At 34.2% G+C, this 22,184-nt stretch overlaps 1 protein-coding gene across 6 annotated transcripts; it reads left to right on the top strand.

The window, feature by feature from the left end:
- The first annotated feature begins 12,391 nt into the window (after positions 1–12,391).
- Positions 12,392–18,785, top strand: LOC130805231 (uncharacterized). 6 transcript variants are annotated; one of them, XR_009040170.1, is made up of 6 exons: positions 12,398–12,585; positions 13,355–13,774; positions 13,884–14,138; positions 14,954–15,097; positions 16,506–16,587; positions 16,660–18,785. XR_009040170.1 is itself a non-coding variant. In XM_057669910.1 (5 exons), the coding sequence occupies exons 2-4, from the start codon at positions 13,379–13,381 to the stop codon at positions 15,056–15,058; spliced, it is 756 nt and encodes a 251-aa protein (XP_057525893.1). In that variant the 5' UTR covers positions 12,398–12,585; positions 13,355–13,378; the 3' UTR covers positions 15,059–15,097; positions 16,506–18,785. The 6 variants fall into 6 exon arrangements, 3 of the variants coding, with proteins under 3 accessions (XP_057525892.1, XP_057525893.1, XP_057525894.1); XR_009040171.1 differs by lacking the exon at positions 14,954–15,097; XM_057669910.1 differs by having other exon boundaries at positions 16,506–18,785.
- Positions 18,786–22,184: the final 3,399 nt, after the last annotated feature.

The following is a 22,184-nucleotide window of genomic DNA, read 5'->3' on the forward strand; positions in this document are numbered from 1 at the left end:
GGCAGCTGATTATTTATTGAAAATCATTTCCTAAAATACTAGAATTTATTTAAGGTGCAGAATAAGATTTAGACAGCTTTATTTTTTTCCAATATAATTCCTATATTATTTCCAAACTGAAATGTGACTAAAATGGTAATCAGTATCATTTTCAATATGATTTTTAATATTATTTCCAAAATAAAAGAAAATAATATTTTAATAAAGACTATAAATGAAGAAACGAGTCTGACACATGTCAGACTCTCATTCAATATATTCCCGCTCAATTATGCTGACGTGACAGCTGATTATTTATTGAAAATCATTTCCTAAAATACTAGAATTTATTTAAGGTGCAGAATAAGATTTAGACAGCTTTATTATTTCTCAATATAGTTCCGATATTATTTCCAAACTGAAATGTGACTAAAATGTTAATCAATATCATTTTCAATATATTTTCAATATGATTTCCAATATTATTTCCAAAATAAAAGAATATAATATTTTAATATAGCAAAATTATTTTCCAAATTTGTTTAATAGCTGTTGAATAATATTGTTTCTAAATTTATAGACAGTGTAAATTTTTTAATAATATTGTGAAATCTGTAGAATAATGTGACCAAAATGTTAATCAATATTATTAATTTGGTAAGTATCTATAATCTTCTATAAAGGCTACTAATGAATAAACGAGTCTTACACATGTCAGACTCTCATTCAATATATTTTCGCTCAATTATGTTGACGTGGCAGCTTATTATTTATTGAAATTCATTTCCCAAAATATTAGAATTTATTTAAGGTGCAGAATAAGATTTAGACAGCTTTATTTTTTTCCAATATAGTTCCTATATTATTTCCAAACTGAAATGTGACTAAAATGGTAATTAGTATCATTTTCAATATGATTTCCAATATTATTTTCAAAATAAAAGAAAATAATATTTTAATAAAGACTACTAATGAAGAAACGAGTCTGACACATGTCAGACTCTCATTCACTATATTTCCGCTCAATTATGTTAACGTGGCAGCTTATTATTTATTGAAATTCATTTCCTAAAATATTAGAATTTATTTAAGGTGCAGAATAAGATTTAGACAGCTTTATTTTTTTCCAATATAGTTCCTATATTATTTCCAAACTGAAATGTGACTAAAATGGTAATTAGTATCATTTTCAATATGATTTCCAATATTATTACCAAAATAAAAGAAAATAATATTTTAATAAAGACTACTAATGAAGAAACGAGTTTGACACATGTCAGACTCTCATTTAATATATTCCCGCTCAATTATATTGACGTGGCAGCTTATTATTTATTGAAATTCATTTCCTAAAATATTAGAATCTATTTAAGGTGCAGAATAAGATTTGGACAGCTTTATTTTTTTTCCAATATAATTCCTATATTATTTCCAAACTGAAATGTGACTAAAATGGTAATCAGTATCATTTTCAATATGATTTCCAATATTATTTTCAAAATAAAAGAAAATAATATTTTAATAAAGATTATAAATGAAGAAACGAGTCTGACACATGTCAGACTCTCATTCAATATATTTCCGCTCAATTATGTTGACGTGGCAGCTTATTATTTATTGAAATTTATTTCCTAAAATATTTGAATATATTTGAGGTGCATAATAAGATTTAGACAGCTTTATTTTTTTTCAATATAATTCCTATATTATTTCCAAACTGAAATGTGACTAAAATGGTAATCATTATCATTTTCAATATGATTTCCAATATTATTTCCAAAATAAAAGAAAATAATATTTTAATAAAGACTACTAATGAAGACACGAGTCTGACACATGTCAGACTCTCATTCAATATATTCCTGCTCAATTATGTTGACGTGGCAGCTTATTATTTATTGAAATTCATTTCCTAATATATTAGAATTTATTTAAGGTGCAGAATAAGATTTTTAGACAACTTTATTTTTGTCCAATATAATTCATATATAATTTCCAAACTGAAATGTGACTAAAATGGTAATCATTATCATTTTCAATATGATTTCCAATATTATTTCCAAAATAAAAGAAAATAATATTTTAATAAAGACTACTAATGAAGACACGAGTCTGACACATGTCAGACTCTCATTCAATATATTCCCGCTCAATTATGTTGACGTGGCAGCTATTATTTATTGAAATTCATTTCCTAATATATTAGAATTTATTTAAGGTGCAGAATAAGATTTTTAGAATACTTTATTTTTGTCCAATATAATTCATATATAATTTCCAAACTGAAATGTGACTAAAATGGTAATCATTATCATTTTCAATATGATTTCCAATATTATTTCCAAAATAAAAGAAAATACGGATATTTCATGATATACCACTGAGTTTCTTCGAAATTCACCATATACCACACAAAATTTTCTAATTCACCATATACCATTGAGTTTACGTCCGTTAGCACAGAATACCATTAATGACAACTGCCGTTAGTGTGCCGTTTGTGGTAAATTAATAATTCACCATATACCATTTAATTTTTTTTATTTTCATCAAATACCATTTTTCTAAAAAATATACCACATGGAATTATGATAAACAAAAGAATTGTCATACAAACCAAGCAGTTAACATGTTGTTCAAATACAACTTGACAATAAACAATGTTCACCCAAAAAATTACACTAAACAATGCTAAGTAGCAGCCTTTCTCTTCCCCCTAGTGTTGCCTTGCTGTGAAGAGGAAGCTGCATGTGCTGTCTTCTTTGATGATGCCTTATTTGCCTTGCATGTCACTGCATTGTGGCCTAGTTCTTTGCATAGGTTGCATTTGTTATTCTTATGCCTCTTTCCTTTTTTTGCCTCATGAGCAGCTCTTCTCCTTTGCTTAGGTGGTCTGCCAGCATTTCTTTTCCCTTGGGGTGGTGCAATTTCTGGCACATCTAGTGAAGGCCAGTGAGTTGGATCAGCCATGGGGTGGATGTGGTCTCCATAAGTGAGTTTGTAAGCAGCCCCCTTGTAGAAAGGTGAGACAAAGTCCTTAGGATCAAGTCTCTGGTTGTAAATGACTCTTAGCCCATGCTTGCAAGGGATCCCTGATCCTTGCCATTTCCCACACCCACAAGTCATATTTCCAAGGGTGACGGGGAACTTGACATGGCCATCCCTCACCTCAAACTCTCCACAACCAGCTGGGATGACATGGCAGAACCTAGAATCATCAGTTCTAGTCGCCAGCACCCTCTTTGCATGCTCTGTTAGATCATTAGGTTCCATGCTTACTGCTTTATCGAACCTGGAACCCATCCTTTTCATGCACCAATTCCTCACATCTTAATTATTCAAAAACCCAAAAAAAAAAATCACAGTAAGCAACAACAATTTTTTTGCATTTAAATAATCAAAAAAGGGACACAAATTTACCTTCCAGCAATGTCAACACAGGCATGTCCCTGTTGGCCTTTGTTATTGCATTGAATGACTCCACGATGTTTGTTGTGTTATGATCACAACAAACTGTCCTGTCAAACATATGCACACTCCACTGCTCTTCTACATTTTTGAGATAGTCATATGCTGCTGCATCAAAATCTTTTATCTTGGAAATAGCTTTTTCAAAAACGTACTCATTGTACGCATTTGCCGCAATCCAAAACATCTTATGAAATGCTGCCCCACTCCATCCTGCAGCCTTGCAATTTGAGTACAAATGCTGGCAGCATATTCTCCTTGTAGCTCTTGGGAACACCTTAAATAATGCTGATTCAACCCCCTAAAAAATAAGACTAAGTTAATAAACAGCAACAAAATTTCAAATCAAAGACAAATAAGAAACTTACCCTCATCCTGTCACTGATAAAAGTCCAGTCATCCCTCTGAGATTCATACTGAGCAAACAAGCACCTCAAGTTTCTGAAAAAATAAGTCCACGAATCTATGCTCTCTGTGTCAACAATCCCATAGGCTAACACAAAGATCTCATTATTCCCATCTATTGCAACTGCAGTGAGCATAACCCCTTTGTAATACCCACTTAAATGTGCACCATCTATTCCTATGATAGGTCTAAAACCACCTAAGAATCCTTTCACTTGAGCTGCAAAAGATATGAAACATGCCTTAAATTGCAAACTGTCAGTCCATGTAACCAGAGCATAAGACCTAGGATTTGTGGACTTAATCACTTCAGCATACTTTGGAAGAGCTGGATAGGACTCAGCAAACCCACCATGTAATTGCTCCCTCGCTAAACTCTTCACTTTGTATAACAATCTCAACTTCACATGGATCTTGTACCTTTCCATGCACAGCCTCTGCAATGAATCAACTGGGACATCTAGGTTGGCCTCTAAGTCTTGTATCAAATGTCTGCACAGCCATGCTGAAGAGACCATAGGATTCTCTTCCAGCCTCCCACAAGTTGCATGCTCTCCTTCTAGCTTCTTTATTGCCCAACTTACTTTGTCCCTTAGAACTGAAGCATGAATCCTCCAAGTGCAATCCCTCATCAAACACCTTGCTATGTACCTCTTACTATCAACATGGTCAACTGAAACAGAGAACCCCTCTTGTATGCAGTAATCTCTGAATACATCTAGAAACTGTGTCTTGGTTTCAAATATCAACCACTCCTCAAGCACAATGGATCCAAATGGTAATGGAGACCAGATTTTACCATTTTTGTACATTTTGTCCAACACATGAGACCCATCTAAGTAATCCTCAAAGGTCTTCTCAGGTATATTATCACGATCATCTTCTTCTCTCACAATGTACTCATCCTCACTGTCCAACTCCATATCAGAATCAGCCTCAACATCAGAAGCTTCATAATCACCATCTTCACTATCATCAGAAGGCCAAGCATCATGCTCAACATCAATTTCTTCAACCTCTCTTTGGGTTTTCTTGCCCCTAGTGTTGATATGTCTCCCTGCTGCAGCTTTCTTGCCAACATCAAGGCCAAACTTAACAGCAGTACTTCTAGGCACCCTCCACTCTTTGGGTTTAAGCCTGGTTTGTTCTTTGGGCTGGGTTGCTTGGCTAGGCTGCTGTTGGGTTGACTGTGCAGGGGGTATTTTCTTCTTCTTTGCAGTAATCTTTTTCCTACTTGGAGGTTGTGAGGGTTGAGGTTGTGAGGATTGAGGTTGTGAGGGTTGAGGCTGTGGGGATTGAGGTTGTGAGGGTTGAGGCTGTGGGGATTGAGGTTGTGAGGGTTGAGGCTGTGGGGATTGAGGTTGTGAGGGTTGAGGTTGTGAGGATTGAGGTTGTGAATCTCCTGGGAAAACCTCATCTGCTGCTGGGGTAGCAAACACTCTTACATATTCAATCCCATCATTATCAACATTAAAAACAGGGACCTCTACAGCCACAACATATGCCTGCTGGGCCACAAACTGCTCCTCAGCTTCTGCTTCCTCTGCCAACCTTCTATTCTCTTCCTCCATTAGCCTAATATTTTCAGCCCTGTTCTTCAAAGTTCTTGCCCAACTAGCTTCTGCAGACTGAAACACAAGGGATGGTGTTTCTGTCTCTTCTATAAACACTTCAATTTCACTATTCCCTTCATTCCACTCCCACATTTTTAACATTGCCCCATCATCAACTAACTCTAACTTACGGTCTGTTCTAGGTTTAGTGACAAACAGGCTGAAGTATTTAGGGAGATATACATTCTGTTTCACTGAATCCTCAAACATATACTCAATTAACTCCATCAAATTGGTCTTATCAGTGTCATCCACCCTCACATCAAAAGTACCCCCTGGAGCACGAACTAACAACCACAATGAACTCATCCTAACAACAACATTTACCAACAAAACATAATCAGAACTCAAATTCGCATGCAACTTATCACACTTAACCCTAACCCTAACTCAATTTTGCAATAAAAATACAAAATCAGAACTCGAAATGCAAATGGATAAGGATAGGTACCTTGCGTATGCTTAATCCACCGAATTAGCGAACTTTGTGCGAAATTCAGTCACGACCGCCTGTGTTTGGGTTCTAAATCACTTCACAAACTTGCAATTCACTTTACCCAAATTGATTTTAAGGATTTCAAGGATTTTTGATTGATTTTAAGGGTTTTAGATCAATGTAGAAGAAGAAATACGCTGTGTTTGGAGAAGAAGAAAGATGGAGGATCAGTTTTTTGAACAAATACGCTGTGTTTGGGGAAGTCAAGCCTAACAATAGCCCATTTGAATGCGTAAGGGCATACTGGTAATTTACCACAAACGGCACTCTGACGGCAAGGCAGTTGTCATTAATGGTATTCTGTGCTAACGGACGTAAACTCAATGGTATATGGTGAATTAGAAAATTTTGTGTGGTATATGGTGAATTTCGAAGAAACTCAGTGGTATATCATGAAATATCCGTTACTTTTAAAACACAACAAAATTTCAGATTTTTAAAAGTAATTTTCTCAAATTTATACTCCCTCGAATTCTTTTAAATTGTCCCATTTATTTTTTGACAGTATTCGTCAATCACTTTTAATTTGTATATTATTATTAATCTAGACATCAAAATATAGTCAAGCGGAATCTTGTTTGACTCGTCTCAATGTAAATTTGATTAATATCAAATTTTTATAATTTTTAATTATGCACAATTCAAGATATTTAAATTGAATTAGTGCATCAGATAATGTGTCAAAATTAAAATGGGACAACAAGTATTGGAGTGAGTATTTGTTAAAAAAAATACTTTTTCAAGGGAGTAAGATAAATTTATAAAAAAGTATGAAATTATAAAAGAGATATTCTACGTGGTAGCAATATAATTTTATAAATCGCCAGTGGTAGCAAAATCTTAAAAAACAAAATTTCACGTAGTAGCATTATAATGTTGTACTTAAAGCTACAGTAACATTAATGGGTTAAAAGCGTTTAATTGGTCATTTAGTTGTGAAATATTTTATTTGCCCTTTTTCTATTTTCCTTAAAGCTATAATAGATTTTATAGTTAAGATTTGCTACTCTTAGCGTTTCATAAAAGTACAAGATAGATTCCCGTGTCAAGCACGATTAATGAATTTTTTGAATATAAAATTAGTAATCTTATATGTGTAATTAAGTTATTATATGACTCTTAATTTCTTAAGTATATTGAAACTACATATTAATTTGTTTTAAAAACTGTAAAAGTATTAATATTAAATTGAGATTCATATTATTAATATATTATTATATAAAACATAACCATAAAATTATACACTAAATAATAATATAGTTTATAAGTAATTACATAAAATAATAGAAAATTTCTACACATAAAAAATAATATAAAAATAATTTAAATCTTCAATGTCTTTGTAAAACCTTAAAATATATTTTAAGCCTAAAGAACATATTTTTTACTATAATAATTAAAATATAACTTAATTTAAGTATTTATGTATTATAAACTTGTCAAACATAGGTGATAAAATTATCATGTGAAATTTATTTCACCGATATCTTATCCTAATTATTAATTATTATTTACTTAAATAATTAATGTATAATCTATTTAATTTGTGCAGTTTTTTAATATAGCCATGTAAGTAATATATAGGATTATTTATGAAAAACTTTAAAAGTTATCTTCTTTTCTTAATTTATTACAAATTAATTTTAATGAAAATTATTAATTTACATAAATAATTAATATGTTATTCGATAATTATCCATTGTAATTAAATGATATTTCATATTTTAGATGATTGTATATGCCAAAAAGTTAGTAGTAAATAAGGTAAAGTTTTAAATCTTTTGTAAATTAATCAATTAAATAAATCTAATCAGAAAGATATTACATGATATGCTAAAAAATATTTTCCTAATAAGAAAATGAAAAGAGCGAGAAAATTTTTATTATAAAGTCGACATGTGTCCTAATCGTCTCTTCATTAGTATATTGTATTATTTTTTACATACTTAATAAATTAATGATATTGATTAGTAACATTTTAGTCACATTATTCTACAGATTTCACAATATTATTTAAAAATTTACACTGGTCTATAAATTTAGGAACAATATTATTCTACAGCTATTAATCAAATTTGGAAAATAATTTTTTTATATTAAAATATTATTTTCTTCGGATATTTCATGATATACCATTGAGTTTCTTCGAAATTCACCATATACCACACAAAATTTTCTAATTCACCATATACCATTGAGTTTACGTCCGTTAGCACAGAATACCATTAATGACAACTGCCGTCAGAGTGCCGTTTGTGGTAAATTACCAGTATGCCCTTACGCATTCAAATGCGCCATTGTTAGGCTTGACTTCCCCAAACACAGCGTATTTGTTCAAAAAACTGATCCTCCATCTTTCTTCTTCTCCAAACACAGCGTATTTCTTCTTCTACATTGATCTAAAACCCTTAAAATCAATCAAAAATCCTTGAAATCCTTAAAATCAATTTGAGTAAAGTGCATTGCAAGTTTGTGAAGTGATTTAGAACCCAAACACAGGCGGTCGTGACTGAATTTCGCACAAAGTTCGCTAATTCGGTGGATTAAGCATACGCAAGGTACCTATCCTTATCCATTTGCATTTCGAGTTCTGATTTTGTATTTTTTTTGCAAAATTGAGTTAGGGTTAGGGTTAAGTGTGATAAGTTGCATGCGAATTTGAGTTCTGATTATGTTTTGTTGGTAAATGTTGTTGTTAGGATGAGTTCATTGTGGTTGTTAGTTCGTGCTCCAGGGGGTACTTTTGATGTGAGGGTGGATGACACTGATAAGACCAATTTGATGGAGTTAATTGAGTATATGTTTGAGGATTCAGTGAAACAGAATGTATATCTCCCTAAATACTTCAGCCTGTTTGTCACTAAACCTAGAACAAACCGTAAGTTAGAGTTAGTTGATGATGGGGCAATGTTAAAAATGTGGGAGTGGAATGAAGGGAATAGTGAAATTGAAGTGTTTATAGAAGAGACAGAAACACCATCCCTTGTGTTTCAGTCTGCAGAAGCTAGTTGGGCAAGAACTTTGAAGAACAGGGCTGAAAATATTAGGCTAATGGAGGAAGAGAATAGAAGGTTGGCAGAGGAAGCAGAAGCTGAGGAGCAGCTTGTGGCCCAGCAGGCATATGTTGTGGCTGTAGAGGTCCCTGTTTTGAATGTTGATAATGATGGGATTGAATATGTAAGAGTGTTTGCTACCCCAGCAGCAGATGAGGTTTTCCCAGGAGATTCACAACCTCAATCCTCACAACCTCAACCCTCACAACCTCAATCCCCACAGCCTCAACCCTCACAACCTCAATCCCCACAGCCTCAACCCTCACAACCTCAATCCCCACAGCCTCAACCCTCACAACCTCAATCCTCACAACCTCAACCCTCACAACCTCCAAGTAGGAAAAAGATTACTGCAAAGAGAAGAAAATACCCCCTGCACAGTCAACCCAACAGCAGCCTAGCCAAGCAACCCAGCCCAAAGAACAAACCAGGCTTAAACCCAAAGAGTGGAGGGTGCCTAGAAGTACTGCTGTTAAGTTTGGCCTTGATGTTGGCAAGAAAGCTGCAGCAGGGAGACATATCAACACTAGGGGCAAGAAAACCCAAAGAGAGGTTGAAGAAATTGATGTTGAGCATGATGCTTGGCCTTCTGATGATAGTGAAGATGGTGATTATGAAGCTTCTGATGTTGAGGCTGATTCTGATATGGAGTTGGACAGTGAGGATGAGTACATTGTGAGAGAAGAAGATGATCGTGATAATATACCTGAGAAGACCTTTGAGGATTACTTAGATGGGTCTCATGTGTTGGACAAAATGTACAAAAATGGTAAAATCTGGTCTCCATTACCATTTGGATCCATTGTGCTTGAGGAGTGGTTGATATTTGAAACCAAGACACAGTTTCTAGATGTATTCAGAGATTACTGCATACAAGAGGGGTTCTCTGTTTCAGTTGACCATGTTGATAGTAAGAGGTACATAGCAAGGTGTTTGATGAGGGATTGCACTTGGAGGATTCATGCTTCAGTTCTAAGGGACAAAGTAAGTTGGGCAATAAAGAAGCTAGAAGGAGAGCATGCAACTTGTGGGAGGCTGGAAGAGAATCCTATGGTCTCTTCAGCATGGCTGTGCAGACATTTGATACAAGACTTAGAGGCCAACCTAGATGTCCCAGTTGATTCATTGCAGAGGCTGTGCATGGAAAGGTACAAGATCCATGTGAAGTTGAGATTGTTATACAAAGTGAAGAGTTTAGCGAGGGAGCAATTACATGGTGGGTTTGCTGAGTCCTATCCAGCTCTTCCAAAGTATGCTGAAGTGATAAAGTCCACAAATCCTGGGTCTTATGCTCTGGTTACATGGACTGACAGTTTGCAATTTAAGGCATGTTTCATATCTTTTGCAGCTCAAGTGAAAGGATTCTTAGGTGGTTTTAGACCTATCATAGGAATAGATGGTGCACATTTAAGTGGGTATTACAAAGGGGTTATGCTCACTGCAGTTGCAATAGATGGGAATAATGAGATCTTTGTGTTAGCCTATGGGATTGTTGACACAGAGAGCATAGATTCGTGGACTTATTTTTTCAGAAACTTGAGGTGCTTGTTTGCTCAGTATGAATCTCAGAGGGATGACTGGACTTTTATCAGTGACAGGATGAGGGTAAGTTTCTTATTTGTCTTTGATTTGAAATTTTGTTGCTGTTTATTAACTTAGTCTTATTTTTTAGGGGGTTGAATCAGCATTATTTGAGGTGTTCCCAAGAGCTACAAGGAGAATATGCTGCCAGCATTTGTACTCAAATTGCAAGGCTGCAGGATGGAGTGGGGCAGCATTTCATAAGATGTTTTGGATTGCGGCAAATGCGTACAATGAGTACGTTTTTGAAAAAGCTATGTCCAAGATAAAAGATTTTGATGCAGCAGCATATGACTATCTCAAAAATGTAGAAGAGCAGTGGAGTGTGCATATGTTTGACAGGACAGTTTGTTGTGATCATAACACAACAAACATCGTGGAGTCATTCAATGCAATAACAAAGGCCAACAGGGACATGCCTGTGTTGACATTGCTGGAAGGTAAATTTGTGTCCCTTTTTTGATTATTTAAATGAAAAAAATTGTTGTTGCTTACTGTGATTTTTTTTTTTGGGTTTTTGAATAATTAAGATGTGAGGAATTGGTGCATGAAAAGGATGGGTTCCAGGTTCGATAAAGCAGTAAGCATGGAACCTAATGATCTAACAGAGCATGCAAAGGGGGTGCTGGCGACTAGAACTGATGATTCTAGGTTCTGCCATGTCATCCCAGCTGGTTGTGGAGAGTTTGAGGTGAGGGATGGCCATGTCAAGTTCCCCGTCATCCCTTGGAAATATGACTTGTGGGTGTGGGAAATGGCAAGGATCAGGGATCCCTTGCAAGCATGGGCTAAGAGTCATTTACAACCAGAGACTTGATCCTAAGGACTTTGTCTCACCTTTCTACAAGGGGGCTGCTTACAAACTCACTTATGGAGACCACATCCACCCCATGGCTGATCCAACTCACTGGCCTTCACTAGATGTGCCAGAAATTGCACCACCCCAAGGGAAAAGAAATGCTGGCAGACCACCTAAGCAAAGGAGAAGAGCTGCTCATGAGGCAAAAAAAGGAAAGAGGCATAAGAATAACAAATGCAACCTATGCAAAGAACTAGGCCACAATGCAGTGACATGCAAGGCAAATAAGGCATCATCAAAGAAGACAACACATGCAGCTTCCTCTTCACAGCAAGGCAACACTAGGGGGAAGAGAAAGGCTGCTACTTAGCATTGTTTAGTGTAATTTTTTGGGTGAACATTGTTTATTGTCAAGTTGTATTTGAACAACATGTTAACTGCTTGGTTTGTATGACAATTCTTTTGTTTATCATAATTCCATGTGGTATATTTTTTAGAAAAATGGTATTTGATGAAAATAAAAAAAATTAAATGGTATATGGTGAATTATTAATTTACCACAAACGGCACACTAACGGCAGTTGTCATTAATGGTATTCTGTGCTAACGGACGTAAACTCAATGGTATATGGTGAATTAGAAAATTTTGTGTGGTATATGGTGAATTTCGAAGAAACTCAGTGGTATATCATGAAATATCCGTAAAAGTAAAAATCCCTATTTTAAATTAATACTTAAAATTTAAATTTTAGGGTAATCTATTTTGAAAGCTTTAATAAATTAGAATTGGGCTCGCTTATATTAAGCTGCCTCACGGTGAGACGTTTTAAAAATTAAATAAAGAATTTGTCTACAACAATTTGTGCTTAAAATTCAATCAACTCATATTAAATCGTCTTAAGTTAAGATGAGACCGTCTTAATAAAGAATTTGTCTATACCAATTTGTCCTTAATTTAACTTCATATTTGGGCTTTTAAGTTTTACGGTAGAGAAACGTGAAGAAAACCCTAAATAAGAATGCTTGATTAACAATTAACCGACCTATCTTTTGTTTAACCACTTTGAAACATATAAACTCGCTTCTAATACTTTTGCAAATTTCAATTAATCAACTTCAACTTTGCATTCATCAATTAATCTTGACTTCGAATTTCGAACCTATTTCAAATTCATATTCATACCGCCGAAGGTACTCTTTTTATGTTTCTTTCAATATTTTTGATTTCCGATTTAGTTTTTTTATTGATTTTTTGTTTGCTGTTTGATTACCGCGATCATTTCATCGTTATCGATGATCTTGATTTTTGTTTCCGAAATACTTGTTTCGATCATACAGTAATTTTAGTTTGAATGTTTGTAATCTTGCAAAATGTTCGAGTTTTATTTGGTATTTTGAATGATTTTGTTTTTAATATTCGCTGTTTGGTTATTGGAATTAATTCGATTTTGATGTGTTGTTACGAGCATGATTTTAGTTTGATTATTGAAATCATCGCAAATTATTATCGTTTTTTTATTGTTAATTTGTATGTTTTGATGTTGTTGTTTTTACGTTTGCTGTTTGATTTTTATGGAATTATTTCGACTTTAGCATGATTTCAGTTTGATTATTGGAATTCTCACAAATTTTTGGCGTTTTTAAATGTTAATTTGTATGATATTGTTTTAATTTTTGCTGTTTGATTATTGGTTTTATTACGATTATGATTTTAAAGTATTAGCGTTTTAGTATTGTATATAATTGATTGATGCATAGTTTTTGTGTGTTTAATCATGTTTATTGGTCCAGTTGATTAGATTTGATACTTTGTAACCCTAGTTACGAATAATCTTAGTCATTTGTTAATGTACTCAACTGTTTATATGTCTAGATTTAATGTGTAAAGTCTTTTCAACAATCGATAATTTGTTGTTTGAAACTTTCTTTGTTCTTTAACTTCTTTGCTTTTGTTTTTTAGGTATTTATTTGTTGAAAAAAAATCATGAAATTTCAGAGAGGAAGCAGGGTAGAGGTGTTATCTGACAAAGATTCTTTAGGTGCTTGGCGATGTGCGGAAATCGTGGAAGATACTGGAGATGGTTACAGAATTAGATATCATCGCGGTGCAGGCATTGCTAAAGGCAGTGTTAAGAAGGTTTCTGCAAAAGCAATCAGGCCTTGTCCTGGACGAGTGGCGGCTTTAAAAAATTTGGGTGTTGGAGATGTTGTGGAAGTTTTAGATGATGGGTCTTGGAGGGTTTCTGTTATTCAAGAGGACATGGGAGATGATTATTATTACATTGGTGTAATTGGATCCTTGGATGAGTTTAGAGTGAAAAACTCTAGTATCAGGGTACGACAAGAATGGAAAGAGGACAAGTGGATTCCGAACCAGAAGGTATTGCTTTAATTTCTAAATAATGTAGTGGCTTTGTATGGATCTATTTGTTTTTGTTCTGCTTATCTTTATTGTTTTTTATTAATTGGTTTTTATTCCTTGAATGCAGAGTTATTGGGATTTGGCACCTGGGATTCGTAAGAAGTCTTATGTGCAACCACAAGGTAATTCATTGAAGAGGTCATCCCCTGATCATGGAGTAACTTGTGAATCTTTGGTGAAGAATGTCAAGAAACAAAAAGTAGTGCATAAAGATGTAGTGCTTGAGGCTATCCGTGACAGCTATTCTTTTATTGGAGAAGTAGATAACTCCGCTAGCCAAAAGAGAATTCAGTGTAAAGATGATGTGCAACCTACTACTAAGGTATCCATTAAATTTAATAATAATGGAAGTGATAATAGTTCCCCATTATTGATGAGAACCTTTGATGATGATTGTGCTAGTACAGTGTCATCTGTTGCTAGCTGTAGCGTTGCTAATGCAATTTCTGATAGGTTGGTTAGTAATTCTTCTGCTAGTTGTAGCAAGGATAGTGAGTCGCTTTCTAGTGATGCTCAGTCACATGGTTATATGGGAGTGGAGGATGATGTGTGTGATAGTCAATTAAAATGTAATGATGCATTAAGAGCACATGAGTTAGATTTACATAATTATCGTAGTATTCTACATTCTTTGTATGTGTCTGGTCCTTTAAGTTGGCCACAAGAGATTGCACTCACAAATCTCCGTATGAGGCTTTGTGTTTCAAATGATGAACATTTAGTGGAGCTTAGGAGGTTAAGATCTATTGGAGATCTAGGTTTGAAATGTCATTAACGTTGAAGCTGCTTTGTTAATTATAAAATGCACCGGCTTCTGTATGTTCACATTGCAATGTAAATGGCAGGTGTCATGACTTGTACATGTTTGCTACAGTTAATGTAGGCAAGAAGCTTTTTAATCGGCAAAGAGATTTACTGATCATTTATATTCTAGTTTCTTTTTATGTAGCTCTGCCTTTTTATTGCTTGTATCTTTCAAATAAATGACAATTACATCTTGTTTAAGAATGCACGACTTGTCATTTTTTTTGTTTTTTTTTTTGACTCTTGAGAATGTTACTATTAATATTGATGTTGTCATTATGATTATTATAAAATAATTATTCTTGTTGTTGATGCTTCATGTTCATTTTTCAGGAGTCGTTCAGACATGTAAACCTTACTGCCACAATTGATGTAGTGGTTAAATACCTCTGTTCTATGAAAGGGGCATCATGTAAGGCAATTCATGCTGGACGCTGAGCATAATTTCATTTATGCAATTTTCTTTAATAATTACAGGTAAATTAGTTAAAAATATCCCCCCCTATAAGGTTACCACTCCTATCTTCATGATGACTGAATTGAATTGTCGTGAATATATTTGTTTAAAGTTCTCTTGTTGGGCTGGGGCTATGAAATTGTTGGTCCAATTATGCAGTGATGATGCTTTCTTTAAGTTATTCTTGACATGTTTCATCAAATTTTTGTTAAGCATTTGCCTATTGGAAGTAGAAAGTTAATTTGTATTATCAAGTTTTTGATGATACCCATTATTTAAATCATTACGAAAATTTTTAATTATATATATATATTTTTAATTATATATATATATACATACCCAGTGTATCCCGCTCGTAGAAAAATACAACAAATAAGAAGTGTGTTAGCCTTAGACACACTTGCAAAACCTAAAACAAATAAAAAGAGAACCAAAAAGACCTAGACAAAATAATGATAGTCCTAGCCCAAGAAAGCCCAACTATGATCACTAACCTAGGGGCCAAATAAACAACCGCAGGTAAATGATTAGCTGCCACCCACTATTAGTGAACATCCACTTCATCAGCAATCCTACACCAATCCAACATTGCCGTGTCTATATATATATATATATATATATATATATATATATATATATATATATATATATATCCCTTCTGGTCTTGTATTATTCATCTCGATTTGTGTTTTGAGGTTGTTAACTCTTTATAGTTTTCACTATACATAGTAGGAAATAGAAGAAATTATAGACGAAGTTATATTATTGAGTGTGAATAGTCAAATGTAGCAAAGTCTAAGGTCTTGTTGGTAAATGAGTTATGAATTAAAATGTATAACATGTTTTGGGATTTTTTTTCTCCATTGGCTTTTGGTTTATTGGCCCCCTTTTTTTTTCTAGTAAACGAAGTATTATTTGTTATCATACATTTTTTACAACCTTTGGACTTATCTTGCTTGTTGGAAAGTTGACTTAAAGATCAACATTGTCAGCTAGACGAACAAGTTCACTGAATAACCAACACTATTTTTATGGGACTAAAGCTTTGGTGTTGTCATTGATGTTATTGTAATTGTAGTTGGAGTGGTGTGCTGTGAATCTATCGCTTGTTAAAGGTCCGAAGTTGGTGCTTAAATTTTTAATCGTAGCATTTGTTTCTTTATCTTGGAAGGCTGTGTAAGCCGTTGGGGAACATTTAAGACATTGGAAACTAATTTATACAATATTCCCTGTTTAGTCATGCACCATTAGAATTTAGCTATCCTTGATATACATTTCAGATTTCGCAATTGATGTGTGAAAGAATAGATCACAAGTAGGGCGTTAATGGCAAAATTTGTTTGCATAATGTATTAATGGTGTTCTCATTTGTTATTTTTGGTGGTTCTTTTTTCTTTTTGGTTTTGCTGATAGAGTATCTATTGGCAGTTGAATGGATAGCAGCATGTTTGCTCCTCAGAACTAAAGCTTCCAAGTGGCCATGCAACTTTCTGGTGGCGAAAAACTTGAGGTTATATGATCAGGTCTTTCCATTTAATTATGGGTAAGAGTTTATCTTCCTATGCCTGACACTGTTTTACAGTTTGTGCAGTATAACTTATTACCTGTAGAATTAGAGGTTTTGTGGTAAAGGTAATATTTCTTTGGCTAAGAGGTAAGGGTTCAAACCTTTATTTCCCTTATTTTTCAACATAAGTTTTGGGTCTACAACTCTACCCACCCCACCCCACTCTCTCAGATTCTGACCCTAGTTTTTCCAAGGGCTAGAATTAAGCAATGGTGCTAATGGCTTCTGGGAGAACTTTTGATTTGTGCTGTTCTTTTGTATGTTCTTGGAAGTTTATGCAAAGAGAATCAATTGGAGTTTATGATGCTGTTATCAATTTATGATGGTATTTAGTATTTACTCTGATGTTTTACTTGACCAAAGAGTAGAGTTAAAATAGTTAAAATTTTTACTTGTTGAAAATATGTGATGTGGAGTGAAAAATTTGCAATATGCAGGAGCGCTTGCATTTTCTGTTTTACAAAATTACTTCAAAGAATATCTAATCTCAATTCACAGTGGTTGTGCTTTTTGTAGTCTTTTTATTTTGTTTCGTTTACTTAAATAGCTATTCTTCTATCTCTTGAGAATAATTGTCAGAAACTAGGAGTGAGTGTTTTGGTTAGGGTTTCAACCTTGTTTGGGAAAAACTTATGATACATGATACATCTGCTTTCAAACAAACCGAGTTTTTATGGGCTTGTTCTTCTTTTTCCGAGCTTCTTTTGCATTTTGCTGTTTGCTCGGATGACTTTGAACTAGCGATGGCACGGGTTTTGGACCTTAAGGGTTCAGACCCAACCCGACCCTAATTTTAAGGGTCTGGGTCCACTTGTTTTTGGATCCTATGGATCCGGGTCGGATTTGGGTCCATGACCATAGGGTCTGGGTTCGGATCTACACATTTGAGACCCAGATCTGACCTATGGATCCATTTGCATTTTTTTAAAAAAAAATTATATTTTAGCTATCATGTATATTTAATTGTTTGATTTGAAATTTTGTTATTTTTGAACTTTTGCGTGATTTTGAGCATTACCGGTTCATGTAATTTGAAACATGGTCGTTGTATCTATACTTTAAGAATTAAATACTTGATAAATATTTCGTTATAAGAACTTGAATATTGAAAAACTTCATATATTTCTCTCAATTAGTTTAAAGTATTAGAAGATCCTCGTTAGTCGAAATGTTTAAATAAATTTAAGCGAATGGTCGAAAATTGTACTTCATAATATACATTTTAAAAAATTTTAGGAAAATTTTTTTTTTTTCTGGACCCAAATCAAGACGCTAGACCCGCCAGACCCTAAGGGTGTGGGTCCGGGTCCAGGTCTAGGTCTAAAATTTTTAGACCCTACGGATTTGGGTTCGGAATCTGGGTTTAATAAAAAAATTAGGGTCTGTATTTAGATCTTACCGGACCCGACTCAGATTCGACCTATGCCCATTGCTACTCTGAACAAACAGCTTTCAGGAGGATTGCCCAACTATGGTAGAGCAGATTTGAGCATAAATGGTGAAGGACACAAGACATTTATTTACTAGTTCTGGTATTGTTTTAGTAAGTTCTTGGATTTGTCAATCTATTAACTGCTTAAATTTTGTTACAGTACAAATGATTCCCGTACGCCATACGGAAAGTAAGTATTTTTTTTTTGCTTTTTTAATTTAATGTTGAATTTTCGTATTTTCATGGCCTTGATATTGTCGAGTCTTGATCAATTTGGAAGACGGGAAATCCATTTACAACCAAAGAATAGTTAATTGAATTAGGTGAGTTCGATTTTGAAGGATTATGTTTGAGGAACAACCGAATACTCAACAGAGATGAGACCAGTCTATATAATAGTTTATTTTTTCATACATTAAGGTCATAAGTAATTCTTTTAAGCTTATGCATAATCACCCAAAGACTATAGCAAGTATTTATATTAAAATTATAAGTGATCACTTTAACACTATAAGTGATTATTTTAAGACAAAAAATGTATATTAGGCCAGCTCAACAGAGATGTTCTTACCATGAGACTGTATCATTTAAGAATTAGTGCATTCTAATTTAGAACAAATGTCCTATTTGATGTTTTGACTATATTCTCCTAATTTGTATTTTAATTTTAATCAAGATATTAAAATATATTCAAGTGAGATTTTGTTTTATTTGTTCAATATACATTTATTTGAAGGACTCAATATAAATTTTTATTCAATATCAAATCTTTATTAAATATAAAATTTTAATAATTTTTAATAATGCACAATTATATATATTTAAAATTAAATTAATGTATTGGATATAATGCAAAAATTAAATGGGACAATTAGTGTGAATTGGAGTGTAATACATATTAAATGTGTATGATTAATAGAGATAAGTTGTACATTTAGCAAGCAAATGTTTGCTAAAATTAATGTACTTTTTTAAAATAATAACATTAGATCAAATATAATTAAATTTGTAATTATAAAAGGTGGCAATCTTTGTAGCCCTATCGACAAAGCATAATTGTAGTTGCCGTGGCATGTACTTTTGGCAAAATGGGTGGAAGGATGCAGTATGTCCTCTCCCTTATATGTACCCACTTTAAATTTTCATACCCTTATGGCGGGTAAAATTTTAATACCCTTGTTTATTACTTTATTTATATGTATCTATTTAATAATTTATCCCTATAACCCATGGTGGGTAAAATTTTATACCCACGTTTGCCCTTGGGTATACATTCAGACCTATCTCCCTGACTATGGCCAACTAGGTTTAAACCCATGATGGGTATTCCTCCTTTATCAGCATATTGTAGATAAAATGTGGGCCAATGCGGTGTGGAACCCATATGATTTCTCGCCTGCCATCCGTAGTTGCTTGCTTGCACGTGTACGCACCACTAGCAATTAGTCGCCATGCCACCAGCCCCACTGACAAAAGTAGCCAACCTCCATTGTTGCCTTGTTTTACGGAAATAAAGACAGTTATTCTCTTTACATTCATCTCTATTACTTTCCCTTTCTTACCTTTAATTAAATGCTGTTAACAATGTAGGAAAGTATTTCTAGAATATTAATTTTGATTGTAAATTATTTTCTTATTATTTAGTTTCTCAAAATAGTTCACAATTCATGTATAAAAAGGAGACTAGGTTTTACATGATAAACAATATGAACAATATTCAAAACCGAAACACTTAATCGCATTTAATTTTTCATGGTATCAGAGTCGTAAGATTTAGATTTGGATTTTGGCAATCATCTCGTTCTCATTGTATGTAACCTATCATGGGGACAATTTAAAGTTCTCAAGCACAAACCAAACCAAAACTAGTGTTGCATCCACAGAGTTTGGACACCAACAACTAGATGTCTGACATATGTTCCTAGTACCAAAACTGAAACAACAACCCAAGAAACACCGAACCATCAAACATATATCACAACGACTATCGTAGCTTACCATGTTTCGTTACCATTGGTCGGAATTCCTCACTTCAGCAAATTTGATGGGATGAGTTAAGAGACGTAATACCGCCACCAGGGCTCCGGTGAACCGGAGCGGCGGCAAGGCATCTCTCGCTGCTGTGACAACCACCGGCAAGCAGACATCTCTACCACCAAGAAGGGGTGTTGGTTTCTTTGAATGGGCAAGGGAGACCACTGACTACAAGAACCACAAAGAACGCCGAGATGGAGAAACAGGAACATTTGAAAAAATGGGGCCAAATGATTTCTCTCTCCAAATACATATGGGGGCAGGAGAAAATTTAGACGTACCTTACCAAACTTTACAACTTGGAAACCAAAATTCAGATATTTGCACGACTCACGCGTCCACTTCAATTACACCTTTTATTGCTGGGCAATAGACACTATGCCCTAAAATTCTTCCGACGTTATTTCTCCCTCTCTCATAAACCGAATCCATATTCAAACGGCAAATGAGGAGTGTTAATGTTACTCAGGCCGAGATTGTTCATATTTCCTCAACTATTCATCAAAAAAATTGTCTTATTCCTAACTTATTGCGTAATTATTATTTGTTAGTCAATTGACTAAAAAACTTAATTGTATAGTTCTTTTAACTTCTAATGGTTATATTGTGCATGATGACCAGACTAGAACGATCATTGGACATGATACCAAACAAGGAGGTTTTTAATATGTGGAAGAGACGACTTAAAACGATCAAGCTATGCTTACTCATGGGTCCTCTAATCATCAACTATGGATGTGGGATCAACAGTTAGGTCATACTTTAGGTTATCTTAAACGCTTGCTTCCTTCTCCTAAAAATTCCATTACTACTCTATCTTGTGAAACTTCTGTTTTAGCCAAAAGTCACAAACACTCTTATTTCCCTAGTTCAACGCATACGGATTGCTGGTGTGCTCTAATGCACTTTGATGTGTGAGGCTCTGCCCTAGCATGTACTCCTCGTGGTTTTTCTTATTTTGTTTTTTTGTTATGGATGATTGTAGTCGCATGAGTTGAGTTTACTTCTTGAAACCCAAATTAAACCCAAATCCGAAATCTACCATCTTTGTTAAATTTTATGACATGCTTTGTACTCTATTTCAAATCCAACCCAAAATTTTCGATCTGATAATGGGGGTGAATGTATTACATTTGACATGAAAAATTTATCTTTGACCATGGTATAATTCACCAAACCACCTGTCCTGAAACCCCACAACAAAATAGGGTAGCCAAATGGAAAAATTATATTCTCTTTGAAATTACCAGAGCTCTTATAATTGAGTTCCATGCTAATGTTCATTTCTGTCCTCAGGCGATTGGTGTAATTTTAGAATTTGATTTTTCTAAACTGAACCGAGACAAAATCTTTTCGATGTAACTTTTCTAAGTCAAAAAAAGTTTACCTCTAGCCTGATCACAGTTGATATCCATACACAATATCTTCTTAGCTGCACCTAAGTCCATAATGTCAAACTCCAAGTTAAGCATATCTTTCAATCTAGCAACATCAGTTTTATTCTTTGTTGCAACCAGCTTGTTATCTACATACAGCAGTAGGTAAATTATTGAATTATTACTATGCTACACAACAATCATATGAATTCCTATCAAACCCATGCGAAACCATGAAAGAATCAAACCTCTTATACTATTGTCGGGGGGATTGCTTAAGTCCATACAATGACTTAAGCAATATGTAGGCGTAGTGTTCCTTTACAATAACCTGAAATCCCTCGGTCTGGTTCATCAGAATCTCCTCCTCCAAATCACCAGAAAGGAAAGATGTCTTAACATCCAGCCGCTCCAGTTCAACATCCAAGTGTGGTACAATGGACAAGATCCAGGTGAGAATATCTCCACAAAAATCAATCCGTTCTACCTGACTAAAACCCTTAGCGACAAGATAGCCTTCAAGCTTCCTCCCGTCCAATATCTTCACCAGTTCCCGCACTATTTTCTTGTAAAGAGACTGCATCTTTTCATTCATTGTAGCAAGCAATTGTATTGACTCACTACAACTAATTGCTTGTTTATATGTTGTAGGTTCAAATGACTCTACTTCATCAGCTACACTCAAAGCGTAACTAGTC

This window comes from Amaranthus tricolor, chromosome 2 (genome assembly GCF_026212465.1).
Source record: "Amaranthus tricolor cultivar Red isolate AtriRed21 chromosome 2, ASM2621246v1, whole genome shotgun sequence".
Taxonomy (NCBI): domain Eukaryota; kingdom Viridiplantae; phylum Streptophyta; class Magnoliopsida; order Caryophyllales; family Amaranthaceae; genus Amaranthus; species Amaranthus tricolor.